This window comes from Pteronotus mesoamericanus, unplaced genomic scaffold, assembly GCF_021234165.1.
Source record: "Pteronotus mesoamericanus isolate MK-2021 breed Mesoamerican mustached bat unplaced genomic scaffold, CSHL_Meso_final scaffold_54, whole genome shotgun sequence".
Classification (NCBI taxonomy): domain Eukaryota; kingdom Metazoa; phylum Chordata; class Mammalia; order Chiroptera; family Mormoopidae; genus Pteronotus; species Pteronotus mesoamericanus.
This window is the reverse complement of record NW_026555321.1, coordinates 25,069,870-25,084,434: the sequence shown is the minus strand read 5'-3', so window position 1 is coordinate 25,084,434 and position 14,565 is coordinate 25,069,870. Positions and strand designations below refer to the sequence as shown.

Below are 14,565 nucleotides of genomic sequence, written 5' to 3'. Positions count from 1 at the left end.
TCTTGTTACTGTTACACACAGAAGTGGGCTGAAAAGTGAAGGCTTTTCATTTTTATAAGGAGTGTTGTAAGGAGCATACACACTGAGGAAGAACACTTTGGGTATTTTGAGGTTAGAGAAATCTCTGATTATGACTCTTGCCTCTCCCAGTAAAGGCTGAACTGTCTGACAACAGGGACTCTGTAGTTGTCACTTAGTTGGCATCCCCAGCAGCCAGGCCAGGCTGGCATATGGCAGGTGCACAGTGAGATTTTGAGTCAATGTTTTATTAATTAATGCCTTCCTTTCTGCTTTCCAAAAGGCCACATGCACTTCTATTCTAATGATTAAGGGGATGTAAAGGAGTGGCTTCTGGATCCTCTCCAGTTACCTCCTAAACTGGCCCAGGCCCAGGTTAATTCAGAGTAACATGAGGACTTTTATTAATTTGTTAGTTATTAGTTTATCTTTTACTCAAATGTCACAGTCGGTTCACAGAAAATTAAAAAGGGAATCTAAGAATCTAAAAGATTTTAAGTTTGGCCACATTAATTACTACACAATTTAAATTCTTCATAAAAGAATCCAACGTACCCCAAAGCAAGGCCCTTTTGATACTTACTTGTCACAAAGGTTTGAATCTGGTGACTGACTCAGTTTGTGTAGAATATCTACAATGCCCATGTCTCGTAATTTATCCTGGCGTTCTTGGGAACCTAAGAGATTAAAGCTAACAGGTTACTGGGCACATGACCCAGGCAGTTGCTCTTCTTGGTGTACAATCAACAATCTGGAGCCCTACCAGTGTCCTTCACTCTCCACCCTGCCAACCCCTTGACCTGCCCTCTCTCTGTGTAGCTGGAACCCCTCCTGCTTGGATGCTCCAACAGCATTCTAACCGCTCTCTCTGCCTCTAGCCCCTCCCTCCTGCAGTCCATCCTGAGTTCCGCTCCTCAATCAATTTCTCCATGGACTGCTGGGTTCAGGTCAGATTCTCCAGCCTGGCACAAGGTCCTCCATCACAGGGCTCCAAGATTATCACTTCTTTCTGGGCACACCAAGCCAGACTCTTCCTACCCCAACCAGGTCTTGTTCTCCTGTTTCTTTTCTTTTTCACCCTCCACTGACCTCCCAGCACTTTGTGCTGCCTGTTGTTAGCATGCAGTAGTTCCAACTTCATACAGCTCTGGTCTATCTTCCAACTAAACTAGAACCTCCTAAGGGCAGCCTTGTTTCCCTGGTACCTGGACGGTACTTGCACTCTAGGGCCTGCACTTAGAATCTGGATTCTCCTCCTCCTCCTTTGTTCTGGATACAGCTGCTTGCAGCATAATCTGCCCGGAGTCTTTGCTCCCCACTGAAGAGCCACAGGACTCACTCATGCATGGACCACATCTAGACCCAGAGAACCAGGATCTCGAGGGGTGGAGCCCAGGAAGCTGCATTTTAAAAAGTTCCCCCAGTGACTTTTATGCGGCCAACCCAGCACGGAGACCCAGTGCTCTCCTGTATGTGGGCAGTTGGAATCATCTGGGGAGTTTTAAAAAACACTTATGCCCAGAGCCCACTCCTGCAGATTCTGATCTAATTGGTCTGGTGCAAAAATCTCCAGGAGATTCTAATATACAGCCAGGGCGAAGGACCTCTGATCAACAGAGGCCCCCTGACAGAATGACTGCTTCTCACCAATGTACCCTCTTCTCCATGCAGCTTAGTTGCCTCTAGTTCTTCTATGTGACCCTCTGCACACAGTGAAAGGCCGATCCTCCCACTCGCTCTCACCTCGCATCTCCTTCAAGTGCATCTCCCTGCCCTCCGCCTCAGCTCTCTCAAGCGCAGGGGCTGCCACTTACTCCTACAGCGTGGACTCCAAGATGGGGGCTCAGTGTTAATGGTCCAGCTGACTCAGGCTAGTCCCACGGTTTCCCAAGGTGACACTGTTTGGTGCCTGGGGCCTGGTGAACGGTGCCTCTACCCAGGATCTCAGGGGTGGCTGCTACCTTCCCTGAGTGGGACTTTGTTCCCATAATTTTTTTCGAAACAAATCTCACAATCTCTTACCTTCCTCTTCATTCCATATGAGGTTTGATATACAAAACATAGCGGCAAGCTGCAGTTTGACGTGTGAATGACCCTATTTGATGCAGAAAAGGAAAATAAAAATGAAGGTAATCTCATTTGTGTGTGTGTGTGAGAGAGAGAGAGAGAGAGAGAGACATACTATAAATGATCCCAACAGTTTAAAAGTTTGGAGCAGGGGTTTCAAATTCAAATGTCTTGAGGGGCCACAACGTTAGCACTGACGGGTGAACGAGTCAGACTAAAGACAATAGGAAATGGTGGAGAATCTGGCAAACTGGAGAGTTTTGCCAAGACATTCACCTTCAAATTTCAGACAGCCTCTGGCTGGCCACACAAAACACCTCTAGGGCCATGGGTGCCGTTTGTAATGTATCATTCAATCCACACTGACGTAAGGCAATTCTATGCTTCTGACTAAAGTTATGCTTTATTTCTATTAGGAAACTTTCAGGTCACTAGCAGCCAATAAATTGGATGGATATGCATTTTGTATTTATTTCTTCAGCTACTGATTATCTGATTTAAATTACTCTTATTTCTATAGGAACATCTCCAAAAACTTGACTGTCTCTACTTGATTTATCTTGAATGTCTCCTATTAAGGAGCTTCCTATTTGTCTGAAACACAATTATATTTATTTATTTTTTATTACTGAAAATACAACCATTTGTATCATTGACCATTTATTCTTTCTCCTAAATGAAAGAGGACTGAATGGTTAAACAATCTTTAGAGGAAAGGTTTTTACTTTTGGTTTAAAAAAAAAAAGTCCCCAGTACATTTACATAATTTATAGATATCTGAGGAATACCAGTGGTATATGCTCAACAGTTTCTTAAAAGCCAGGACAGACTTATCTGACCATGTAGGACTATATTTCAATGAAGCAGAGACAAAGAAATGCATTTGGCTTCCTCCATTAGGATTCTATGATTGGTAGGTCTTTTTTCCTTCTACAAGCCAAGATTTTTTAAGAGGTGTCCAGCTTGGGCTCCATTAAGACAAACAAAACAAAACTTATTGTCTGCTCCTAGCCTCAGGCCATCAGTGGGTATTTGCTGAACACATGAACTTGTACACAGTACATAATAAGCATTCACTATGTATAAGTTCATCATTCAAATAAATATTTTTTGAGAAACAAATTGTTGTGAAAGAGGAAAGTGGAAGGGAAGAAACCTGATTTAGGTGGACTGCACAAGACGTAGGGACGAGGGGTTCAGCTGGTATGTGCTGAGAAAGAAAAGGGAGGTAACAGTGGCCCAGAGAAGTGGGCATGGCTAAGCTGTGGGTCCCTGACGGCAAGAGTAAGGGCTCTGAATTTTATTCAGAGTTGACAGGAAGCCCTTGAAGGATTGAAGCAGTGGAGGGGCAAGACTGATTTACACTTTTAGATGATCACTTGGACTGAAGGGATTGGAGGGACAGTGCAGCGGTGTCCAGGAGTCTATGACAGCATGAGATGCTGTGGCTTGGCCTATGGTGATGGCAGTGGGGATATTCTTTAAAGAAGTAAACAGATTCCAGATCAGTTTTGAAAGAGGGACTGACAGGATGTGTTGCTAAACTGGATTAAGGAGGTGAAAAAGCTGGAAGAATCAAGATTGACTCCCAGGTCTGAGCAACAGGGTGGATGGCAGAGGCACTATACTGAGAGAGAAAAGCTCAGGAGAGGAGATACATAGGTTTAGGGAAGATTCTTAAAAACTGACTTTCAGAAATCAACTTTAAGAGGCTTCAGACAGCCACATGGAGATGCTGAGTAGGCAGGAGGATCATCCAGAGATCAGAAGAGAGAATTTAGGCTGGAGGCATACACATGGAAGTCACCAGCACAGAGACAACACTAAAAACCATGGGAGAGCATGGAATTCCCCTAAACCAGTGGTTCACAACTCTGGCTGTACATAAGAGCCGCCTGAGGAACTTTAAAACCCCCGATGCCCAGGCTATACCCCAGACCTAGCGAATCAGAATCTCGGGAGGAAGCATCAAGGCAATGCCTTCGAAAGCTCCCTAGAAGATGCGGGTATGCAATGAAGCTATGAAGCACTGACCTCAGGGACAGCATGTCAGGGAGAAGAGAAGAAGGTCCAGGGCTGAGCTGGGAAGGCCGGTGTCATAGAAGCCAAGAGGAGAGAATGTTTCTAGGAGGAGGGAACAGTCAGCTGTGTTGAAGTCCGTTGTAACTGAGATGAGTAAACTGTACTTTGAATCTGGCATCGTGAAGGCACTGGTGACCTTAACCAGAACAGTTTCAGTAAAGCAACTGGGATGGAGGCCATGAAGTGGGCTAAAGAGTGAGTTTAGAGGTGAGAAAGAAGACAGCATGTGCACAAGACCCTTTTAAGAAGTCTGGCTTTGAATAGCAGCAGAGAAATAAGTATACCTTAATGGGTGTGGGGTATCAAGAGAATCTTAAAAGATTAGAGATATTAGGTGGATCTGATAGTGGAAAGATAAGGGGGTTCCTGCTTGAGGCAGTAAGGCTGTCATTCAATAAATATTTACTGAGCACATACTAAGTGCCAGACACTGTATGAGGTAACAGACAAATTGTGCACAAAACCAATATAGTCCTTGCCCTCATGGAGCTTACACTCAGTAGGCACACAAATATCGATCACCATAATTGAGCTAAGTGCTCTGAAGGGGACAGACTGCAGTAACAAAGAATAACCCACACAGATTGAGAGCCCACAAGGAAGTGTCAGTTGAGCTGAAATCTGAGAGAGGAGAAAAGGGTTCTGGGCAGAGGAGCCAGCATGTGCGAAGGTCCTGAGGAAGGAAAAAACATGGCCTTTTCAAGACTAAAAAGCGTCAGTACAGTGAACAAAGGGAAGAAGGGAATGAGAAGAGTTGGGGAAAGAGATGAATCAGGTCACGCAGGACTTCACAGGCCATCACAAGGGGTTGTGGATTTTATTCAAGGTGTAACAGGGGGCCACTGAAGGATTTTGGCTTCTTCTCTTAATAAAACAAAAAGTAAGGGCATCACTAAGAGTGATGAGGGGTAGAAGAGGTGAGGTTTAAAGAATGGCAGGTAAGTCCTGACTGGTGCGGTGTAGTTGGTTGGGCACAGTCCCACAAAGCAGAAGGTCACTAGTTTGATTCCTGGTCAGGACACATGCCTGGGTTTTCAGTTTGGTCCCCGGCAGGGTCATGTACGGCAGGCAACCGATCAGTGTTTCTCTCCCTCCTTCTCCCTCCCTTCCCCTCTCTCTAAAAATAAATGAATAAAATCTTTTAAAAAAGAATGGAAGGTAAGAATCTATTCTTGTGGAAAATGAGGGTGCCAGCTTGCTGGAGAATCACAGGATGGTACCAGGCAGTTCACCCTGAGTCTGTGCCATTCTCTACGCTGTCAGCTCTGACATGGCAGACAAAGAGGACACAGGTTCACCCATGGGCAGGGTGTTGCTAGACGACATCAACGAAGTGAAAAGAGGACGAGTGTTTGAGATCCAAATTTTGGCAATGGGCCGTCTCAGGAGATAAGACCGAGAGTACTGTCATGAGAGTTGGCTGAAATGCTTGGAAGCAGGTGGCAAAGTGTGTTTGAAAGTAACCAGGTCAAAGGACAGGTGCCGGAGGGCTAGAGGGTTCATCCACATAAAATCAAAGCCTTGAGGGAAGACAGGGGCTGGGGGACGCTGAGAGAAAGCCAAACACCCAGGTCTGCACTGAGTAAGAGGGAGGCGATCAGGTGACAAGGGTGAGGAGTGGGGTGGTGGGCGGTAATGCTGACAAATGGCACAAGCTTCAAGGACTTGCTGCTGTTTTTCTTTTTCTTCAGGAGAGTAGAGGGTTCCTTCAATCTGTCTGAAGTCCCTGCCTTCTAATGTGCAGCTAGTGTAGAGCAGTGAAAGGAAACCAAGGCCTACCATGTAATACTTGATTTTCTGCAGGATGTCATCATTGGTCATAATGAGTTCTTTTGCCGTTGTCCCATCTGCTATGTTGGCTAGGATGCACAGTGTCTGGAAAAGAACAAAGGGCCAGGGATCAGGAAAACTCTGAAGTCCCAAGACTCAGCTCTCTCAAGAGCTTGGGCAATTTCTCAGATTGGATTCTCACAGGTTCAGAGAGCCACATGGAGATGCTGAGTAGGCAGGAGGATACACAAATTCAGAGATCAGAAGGAAGAGTCTTCTCTTTCTTCTGAATGCCCTGATTTCTCACCCCCTGATCTTACTGCTAACAAGAGTGACAATGCCTAAGGAACCCAAACATTTCAGTGGTTTATTTCTGGGCATAAGACATCACTGGGCAAAGGCTCACATGTCTTAAAAGTTCATGCTATCACATAAATAAAAGGGCAAACATAATTAATATTATTTTCTTCAAAACTCTATTTCTAAGAGAAGCTCTTGCTACTACCCCACAAGGTTTCCTCAAAGAGGTAGTCTCTTTGGGGCAAGCTTCGTAAGTGTTGCAAGCCCCCTCCCTCTCTCTCCAAATGCTGCTTGCTCACAAGCATATGACCTTCTGGGTGAAGGCTTGAACCCTGGCCACGAGCCATGTGCAATTAGGACCTTGACTTTTTTGAAACCTCTTAGAGGAACAGAAGGGAAACAAAATGTGGATTAAAGTTGGAGAAAATTATTTGAATTCAGACCCCTCGCCCGCCACCTCTCATCACTTTCTTTGGGTGATTCCTGACTGACAGTGTTCCTGGACTCAGTGTCACTCCCTCCAGGAAACCTTCCCTGACTTGCAGTATCAAGCGAGTATGCTTATTTCATGCTTTCTTGGGTCTGTTTTTATCTCAGTTACACCACAGTGAATGTGAGTGTGTGAACGCTTCCAAGTTAGGGCATGTGTCTTATTCCTGTTTCGTGTCGATGCCCTGTGGGTTGTGTGAACATTACAGGTGCTCAGTAGAGTTTTTGAATTCTAAGGCTGGCACTGGCTCAGTGTCCCTACCACGGTCCTCCACCTTGACTTTAATCCTGCCCCCACCACCTGGCTGCAAGAACGTAAGGACAGCTAATGTGGACAGTCTCTTCCCGAGAGTGGGCCTGACGGGAGGCTGGTGGGAGCCTGCGCCGGCTGGCAGGACATACACCTTGAGGACAATCGCCACATTGGTACCAGAGGACGAGACTTTCAGAAGCACATAAATCATAACAAATAGACCTCGAAATGTTCCAGAAGTGGGAGAGACATGATCTGGGGAAGACGCTAGATTTCCAAGTGATCTGGTACCTGGTGAGCCCATCAGAAGTCTTGGCAAGTACAATACCCTTAAATTTCTCAGGACAGAAGAAGCAGTAATGGAGATAAACAGGTTGGGACTGTTTTAGTCCCTTTTTATTATTAAAAATGACTAAATTTTGAAGAAAGTTACGAGAACAAATAGTACAATGAACATCTATCCATATATTATTACCTAGATTCAACATCATAAACGTTGTACCATATTTGTTCTAAAGAGTGTGGGTGTGAGCATGCATGTATGTGTTTATATGTGGAAGTGCTTATTTTTTTACTTCTTTTTTTCCTGAACCATTTCAAAGAAAGTTGAAAATTGTCATGATACTTAAACGCTGAGTATTTTAGAATATACTAAGAAGAATGACATTTTCCTGCATACTATAATACCATCATTATGAGTAAGAAAATAATAATGGATATGCACTTTTGGTCAGTCTCTTGTGGGAACAATCCTATGAGGGGAAACATGAGCATGACAAATGGAATCCACAGGAGTAATTAGTTTGGGAAGGAGCCGATAGTCCACTGTCTTTAATGGGTCCAAGTGAAAGATGACATCAGACTGATGGTTCCTCACCCTACATTCTAGCCCCACCTGATAGAGTTGCTGCACACAGTGAGTATCCAGTCCTCTCTTCCTCCTTCCCATCCTATGCCCTAACCTTCTTGCAATCCAAATCTGGCACCATTGGCCTCATTGATGAAGGCAAAATTAAGACTCTTCTAGTTCTACTCTTTCTTCATGTGATTATAGAAAGGCTCAGAAAAGGAAGCTTTACAATCGTACCACCTTCCAAGAGAAAGCCAGCAGAGTGATACTCATCGGTGGTAGTGAGCCAGTCCTCACCAATGAAGCGCTACTAGGCTTTACTGAGACAAAACCAAACTGCACAGAATGAAGCCAAGTGATGGGAACAGCAGGAAAGCCTGGCTGGGAGGTGGGGAGTGGTAGCGTGTGGAAGAATCATAGGTACTTTCTGTTTATCTTTTTTCCCACCCATTCCTCACCAGGAAGACTCAGTCCTATGAGTTGGCCAGAGCAGCTTGAGAGGAAATAGTAGAAATGACTCTAACCATGGATAGGAAATTTAAGGGCTTCGTGACTCAGGTATTTCTGGGAAGGGGAAAAAATGAATGATGAACACCTTTTAGAACTACCCCTCTCTTATCCACAAAGACAGAATTGGGGGGGGGGAGGGCGCGAAATTTATGGAAATATTCCTCAGAATAGACTGGGTCAGCAAGATAAGCGAGTGATTCTCCCCCTCAGAGTGTTAGAATACACCCATGCATTCTCAGGCTTGTATAGAATGGTGGAGTGAACTACAGTTCTGCTTTGAAGCCCGTGCAACCCATACTATAAATATTCCTATGGGGATAAGAAATCAAATCTTAAAGGTGTCTATTAGTGCTTGAGCCAAGCCAGTTTTACATATGATCTAGAGAGCAGAGATAAAAGCTTTATACGCACACAGGTGAGCAACTGAAAAATCACTGATATAGAGTATGAATTGGCAAACTATGGCCTGTGGGTCAAATCCAACCTACTGCCTGTTTTTGTAAATAAAATTTTATTGGAAGACAGCCACACCTACTTGCTTACATATTGTCTATAGCTGCTTTCAGGCCAGACCAGATGAATAGTTGCTACAGAGACTGTACAGCCTGCAAAACTTAAAATATCTATCTTGCCCTTTGTAGAAACAGTTTGCCAACCCCTGAAAGAGAGAATAGAAAAGTAACAGGGGAAAAAAGAAAAATCAATGAAACCAAAAGCTGCTTCTTTGAGAAGATCAATAAATTGATAAACCTCTAATCAGACTGATCATGAAAAAAGGAATTACTAAATAAAGAACAAAAACAGGAGGCATTGCAAAGAATACTACAAACTTTAAAAAGATAATAAAAGAATATTATGAACAATTTTATGTTAGCAAATTTGAAAATGTAGATAAAATGAACAGATGAACAGATTTCTTGAAAAACACATAATACCCAAGTTCACCCAAGAAGAAATAGATAACCTGGATAGTCCTCTATCTATAAAGAAATAGAATTTGCAGTTAAACACTTTTCCACAAAAGAAATGCCAGGTCCAGATGGCTTCACTAGTATATTTTACCAACATTTAAAAAAGAAAGAATACCAATCCTCCGCAAATTCTTGCAGAAAATTGAAGGTGCATCTCTACCTTATTCCATAAGGCAAACATTACCCCATTATCAAAATCAGACAAAGACATCACAAGAAAACTATACAGTAATGTCTGTCATGAATAGAGATGTGAAACATTCCTTACCAAATTTCAGAAAACTGAATCCAACGATATATTTAAGGGATAATACATAATGACCAAGTGGAGTTTATCAGAAGTGTGCAAGATCAGTTTAACAGCTAAAACACAATAAACAGAATTTGCCATATTACTCAAACTAAAACAAAAACAAAAACACATCAATAGATGCCAAAAAAAGTAATTGATTGAAAAAAATTCCAATATCCACTCATGGTAAAAACTCTTAACTAAGTAAGAAGAGAAAGGAATTTCTTCTACTTAATAAAGGTATGAAAGATCACATCTTCCATATTTAATGGTGAAAGACTAAATGTTTTTCTTTAGCCTTGGGAATAAGGCAACCAAGTCCACTTTCACCACTTCTATTCATTTTAAAGAAGTTCTACCAGAGCAGTAAGACAAGAAAAACAATGCAATAGCGCACAGATTGGAAAGTAAGAAGTAAAACTGTCTTTATTTATGTATGACATCATCTGTAAAAAAATTCTAGGTAATCTGTAACAAAACTGAAAAATGAGTTTAGCAAGATTGCAGGATACAAGGTCAGTAAACAAAAGCTGTATTTCTATATACTAGCAATGAGCAATTGGAAATAAAATTTTTTAAAAATACCATTTACAACAGCATCAAGTAAATGGTATACTTAGGAGTAATTTGACAAAAGAAATGTAAGACCTGCATACTGAAGACTACAAAATAATTGCTAAGAATTAAAGAAAACTTAAATTGGGAAGATATTGTATTCACGAATTGCAAGACTCAATACTAAGATACCACTTCTCCTCCAATTGATCTACAAATTCAATGCAATCACAATCCCAATAGGATTTTTTTAAACAAACAATATAATTATTAGATATAGTAAAATTCACTCTTTCAGTGTTAGTTTTACTTGAAAAATGTATAGTCTTATAATCATCACTACAATCAGCATTCAACACACAGAGCAGTTCCATAACTTCTCTCCCGCTGGTTTTCCTAAGCTATCTCTTTATAGTCAAGTCTTTTCCCTGCCTTCAAGCCCTGGAAATCTTTGATCTAGGCCTACTGTGCTGTGTTTTCCAGAGTGTCCTATTAATGGAACTATATAGTACGTTGCCTTTTGAATCTGGCTTCTGTCATGTAGCAATGCATTTCCAACTCCTCCATGTTTAGGTGTATCAACAACATTTGTCCGTTTTTATTGCTGACTGGTATTCCATTATGTGGATGTACCACAGTTTGTTTATTCATTCCCCAGCTGAGGGATGTTTGATTTGTTTCTAGTTTTTTGTAATTACAAATAAAGTTGCTATAAACTTTTACCTACAGGTTTTTGTGTGAACATAGGTTTTCATTTTTCATGAATAAATGTCTAGGGATGGGATTGCGTTGTCTAGTAAGTATACGCTTAACCTTATAAGAGAGTGCCTAACTATTTTCCAAAGTACTATCATTTTGCATTCCCATCAGATGTCTGCATCCTTGCTAGTACTTGTGCTATTTTTTAAAAAAGTTAGAGCCATTCCAAGTGATGTGTAGAGAAATTCCATTGGGGAGTGTCTGTTCATGTCTTTTGCTCAGTTTTCATATTTGATAGATTGTTTTTTCTAATGTTGAGTTTTCAGAGTTCTCTGTATATTCTCAACACAAGCCATTTGTCAGGTAATGATCTTCTAGTAGAGGGCTTGTCATTTCATTCCCTTAGCAGTGCCTTTCACAGAGCAGAAGTTTTCAATTTTGGTGAAGTTCAATTTGCCTTTACTAGATGATGCTTTTAGTGACGTATCTAAGAACTCTTTGCCTAATCTAAGATCTCCAAGATTTTCTTTTGCATTTCTTTCTAAAAGCTTATAGTTTTACCTTTTACATTAGGTCTATGATTCATTTTGAGTTAATTTTTGTCTAAGGTATAAAATAGAGTTCAAAGATTTTTTTTTTTTGGCAATTGTTATAGTGCCATTTGTGTTTTTTAAAAAAAATTGTATTGAATGTATTGGGGTGACCTTGGTTAATATAATTATATAGGTTTCAGATGTACATTCCATAATGCATCATCTGTATATTGTATTGTGTGTCACCGCCCAGAGTCAAGTCTCCTTCTGTCACCATTTAGCTCCCCACCTCCCTCTAGCACCATCTGTTGAACAGACTATTTTTCTCCACAGGACTGCCTTTTGCATCTTTGCTAATAATCAGCTGGCCATATTCGTAAGTCCACTTCTAGACTCTTTGTTCTGTTCTACCTATCTGTACATGCTATCCTTTTGCTAACAGCACACTGTCGTGATTGCCGTATTTTTATAGTTAAGTCTTGAAATCAGGTATTGTGAATTTTCCAACCTTGTCCTTCCCCCCACCATTCAAAATTGTTTTGGCTATTCTAGTTCCCTTGCCTTCCCAAGAGATTTTAGAATCTACGCCTAGAGACAGAGATTTCAGATATTTATATCTCTATTTGTATTTACCAAAAATCATGTTGGGATTTTGATTGGGATTGTATTGGATCTATAAACAACCCTGGTAAAACTGACATTTCAACATGGTATACTATCCATTTATTTAGGTCCTGGGTTTCTTTCATTATTAGTGTTTTGTAGTTTTCAATATAGATCCTGCACCTGTTTTGAGAGATTTCTATATAAGTACTCCACTTTTTACTGACCTCCTGTAAATGGTTCTGTTTTTAAAATTCCTATTTCCATCTATTCACTGCTAACTATATAAAAATATAATTGATTCTTCTACAATATCTTGTGGCATTGTTTAACTCTCTGATTAGCTCTAGCTTTTTTGATGAGTCCACAGCACTTTCCACATAGATATTCATTTTCTGGGAACAGCTTTCTTTCTTTCCAACCTGTGTGCCTTTTCTTTCTTTTTTCCTTTTGCCTTACTGTACTTGGTAGGAATTCCTGTACCATGTTGAATGGGATTGGTAAAAATTGTCTCGTTCCTGATCTAAAAGCAGTGATAGATACATTCATTATCTTGAAGGCAGTGATTATTTCACAGATATATGTATGTCAATTTATCACATTCTGCACTTAAAATATATGCAGCTAATTTTTTATCAACATACTTCAATAAAAAAGAAAAAAGAAAACAAAATTTATCCAATGCTTTTGGGAGGAATTAAACTTCTAGCTAACAACCAGACAGTTTAAGACTCCCATAGTTGCCTACTTTTAAACCATCAACCAACATTTGTAAGTGTATCATTTGTGTTCTGCCAAAACCATTGTTGGTCTTTTCTTTCGACCTCATCCAAATTTTGCCTTACCTTGTTTCACTTTTCAAGTTAATGGAGTTCTATCTAGGTGAGCTGTCTTTAATACACAATATTCATTCCTATGCTCTCCAGGTAGAAAAGTTTCTTTTGCACAATGTGTCTACTTCATTATTTATTCCAATAATAAATCTCAATGGACCTAATTTCAGAGATACTTATGAAATTATACTTTTCCTGAGTTAAATTTTTGTTCATCAAAAAACAGTTCTTATTAAATTTTAAGAGAAATTGTCTAAAGTATCCATCTTAAAACCACTCTGTCAAATGTATCACCTTATTTTGGCTCACAAATTCAATCACAGCTCCTAAGTCCTACCACTGTGACTTTACGGATTGTCCTTCCAAAGCCTGCTGAATGACTCTTAACTCCAGAACTGGTGAACTTGGGAAGTTTCTTCCATACATGTAAGTGTATAGCTCAGTGAATCTTGAAAGTGAACACACCCATCGCCAACACCTATGCTAGATAGTTGAACATTATCTTTACCTCAGATCTTAAGTTAAAACTTTAAGTATGCAGGTGATCTTCTTTTTCTAATAATAAAATAAAATATATACTATGTTAAAAATCTTGTAATAAATCCCAGGAAATAAAGAAAAGTATTTCCCAAACTGTCCTTTCATGAATGTATAGCTTCTGTTTTTTTATTTTTTATTTTTGCCTACCCTAAACCTGCCCTACTGAAACTCAATGAAATGTAACGGTAAGGGATACAAATAAAGAACAGAGATGTGTAAGACTAAAGAAACAAAAACTTATTCCAGCGTAAGGGATTACTTTATCAGGCAGCTGCAGGGACTTGAGCCCAGAGCACGGTGGTAGAGAGGGCTAGAAACGGTGAATCCTGGAGAAAGGATTCCTCTAGAATGATCAAACATGGCTGTCCCTGTAGAGTCAGGGACAGTGTGTACAGTGCGTGACCCAAAGGGGAGAACTATAAACTCTGGTTATGTTCTCTTCCATTTCGGGGGGAAGAGTTCTTAAAGAGGGTTTAAAGGGTGGTAGAAAATCTTTCTTGGTATAATCAGAAGACACTCCTCAAAAAAAGGGAACACATACCTGTTCTTTGACTTCAATGTTATGCTCCCCTTCCAGAATAAGAGTGACGGCTTGCATAATCTGCTTTCCATGAGTACTCATTATTTTATCTATGTGCTGCAAAACAATGGGAAATCCACAATGACCATCTGGGGAACAAAGGGAAAAGCCATAGGAAATAACAGAAGGCTTCTAAACACACAACTACTTCAAAGAGACCACCACAGCATATAGAACTAGATGTCAAAGAATAGTGTGTATTACATTTTGAAGCTGTATTTTGCCTTCATCTTTTTTTTGATGACTTGAAGATGAAGAGAGCATAGACCTGGCTTGATAGAATACAGAATTACAATCATATGGGCTCCTCAGGCCCAAAAATATTAAAGAAAACAAGACACATAAAAATGGGTGAGGGAGATGAGCGAAGTCAGAGACACAGACAATGTGGTATACATATACTTGCTATCTGGGGCACAAATATACAAAGACAACTCAAAAAACAAGTGATATATAAATAATGATAAATAATATATAAAATATACTTTTATAGAAATTAGAAAATTAAGGTCATGGATACAGAGACAGTTTGGTGGTTGTCAGAGGCGGGGGGAGGTGGGGTGGGAGAAATGCATGAACTGGTTGTTTTCTTTTTACTTTTAGTTTAAATAAATTGAATA

General features: G+C 40.5%; 2 protein-coding genes across 2 annotated transcripts in view; one reads left to right on the top strand and one right to left on the bottom strand.

The window, feature by feature from the left end:
* ARMC8 (armadillo repeat containing 8) overlaps positions 1–14,565 on the bottom strand; it is a 99,080-nt gene that overhangs the window by 5,925 nt on the left and 78,590 nt on the right. Inside the window, exons 18-21 of the mRNA XM_054595123.1 lie at positions 13,907–14,002; positions 5,947–6,042; positions 2,041–2,113; positions 602–695 (exon numbers count right to left, since the gene is read on the bottom strand). Of these exons, the coding sequence (XP_054451098.1) occupies positions 602–695; positions 2,041–2,113; positions 5,947–6,042; positions 13,907–14,002 (359 nt within the window). The remainder of the gene's footprint in view (positions 1–601; positions 696–2,040; positions 2,114–5,946; positions 6,043–13,906; positions 14,003–14,565) is intronic.
* The window catches only part of NME9 (NME/NM23 family member 9), an 80,041-nt gene that overhangs the window by 26,093 nt on the left and 39,383 nt on the right, over positions 1–14,565 (top strand). The window lies entirely within an intron of this gene.